Source organism: Olea europaea, unplaced genomic scaffold (genome assembly GCF_002742605.1).
Source record: "Olea europaea var. sylvestris unplaced genomic scaffold, O_europaea_v1 scaffold41226, whole genome shotgun sequence".
Classification (NCBI taxonomy): Eukaryota; Viridiplantae; Streptophyta; class Magnoliopsida; order Lamiales; family Oleaceae; genus Olea; species Olea europaea.
Window position 1 is genome coordinate 1 of NW_019260954.1, and position 1,030 is coordinate 1,030.

Here is a 1,030-nt window from a genome sequence, read left to right on the forward strand (position 1 = left end):
TCCCAAGTTTCCGTTGGAGCTTCGTTTGGAGTAGGACAGTCCACTGTTTCTCAGGTCACTTGGAGATTTATCGAGGCCATGGAAGAACGGGCAAAGCACCATCTCAAATGGCCTGATTCTAGTAAACTGGAAGAAATTAAATCTAAATTTGAATCATTTTCAGGATTGCCTAACTGTTGTGGAGCCATTGATGCTACTCACATCATTATGACACTTCCTGCTGTTGAAACTTCAGATGATTGGTGTGATCAAGAAAACAATTACAGCATGTTCGTCCAAGGAGTCGTTGATAATGAGATGCGATTTCTAGATGTTTTGACGGGTTGGCCAGGGGGAATGCCTATTTCTCGACTTCTGAAGTGTTCGGGATTTTACAAACTTTGTGAAAGTGGCGAACGGCTAAATGGAAAGGTCAGGATATCAACTAATGGAGAGGAGATTCGAGAGTATATAGTAGGTGGTGCTAGTTACCCTCTTCTTCCATGGCTTATAACTCCATACGAAGGTAATGATCTTGAAATTCCCATGTTAGAATTCAATCAAAAGCTTGAAGCTGCCCGAGCTGCAGCTGTCAAGGCATTTTCGCAACTGAAGGGTGGTTGGAGAATCCTAAGTAAGGTTATGTGGAGGCCTGATAAGAGGAAACTTCCTAGTATTATCTTGGTCTGTTGTTTGCTTCATAATATTATAATCGATTGTGGAGACAATTTGTATCCAGATGTTGTCTTGTCTGGACACCACGACTCAGATTATATAGGGCAGAGCTGTAAGCATGTTGATCCGATAGGCAGAACTATTAGAGAAAACTTAACTAAACGCTAGCAGCGTTGCAAAGAGAAGGCTTCTTGTGCTCGTACCATCTGGAACCATTGCCAAGCCGACATTCTTGTACTGATACTGTCATCAGTACAAGAATTCTGATCAAGAATGTCGGCAATGGCGCCATTTCCAAGCCAACATTCTTGCACTAGCACCATTGTCAAGCTTTATACTTAAGCTTGGTTGAATGTGTAATGTCTTAATTTTCTAC

At 41.8% G+C, this 1,030-nt stretch overlaps 1 protein-coding gene across 1 annotated transcript; it reads left to right on the forward strand.

The window, feature by feature from the left end:
- Positions 1 to 3: 3 nt before the first annotated feature.
- Positions 4 to 1,024, forward strand: LOC111387623 (protein ANTAGONIST OF LIKE HETEROCHROMATIN PROTEIN 1-like; the record flags this gene model as incomplete). Its single annotated transcript, XM_023012191.1, has 1 exon — positions 4 to 1,024. A coding segment is annotated over one exon (819 nt), but the record flags the coding sequence as incomplete, so codon positions are not given.
- Positions 1,025 to 1,030: the final 6 nt, after the last annotated feature.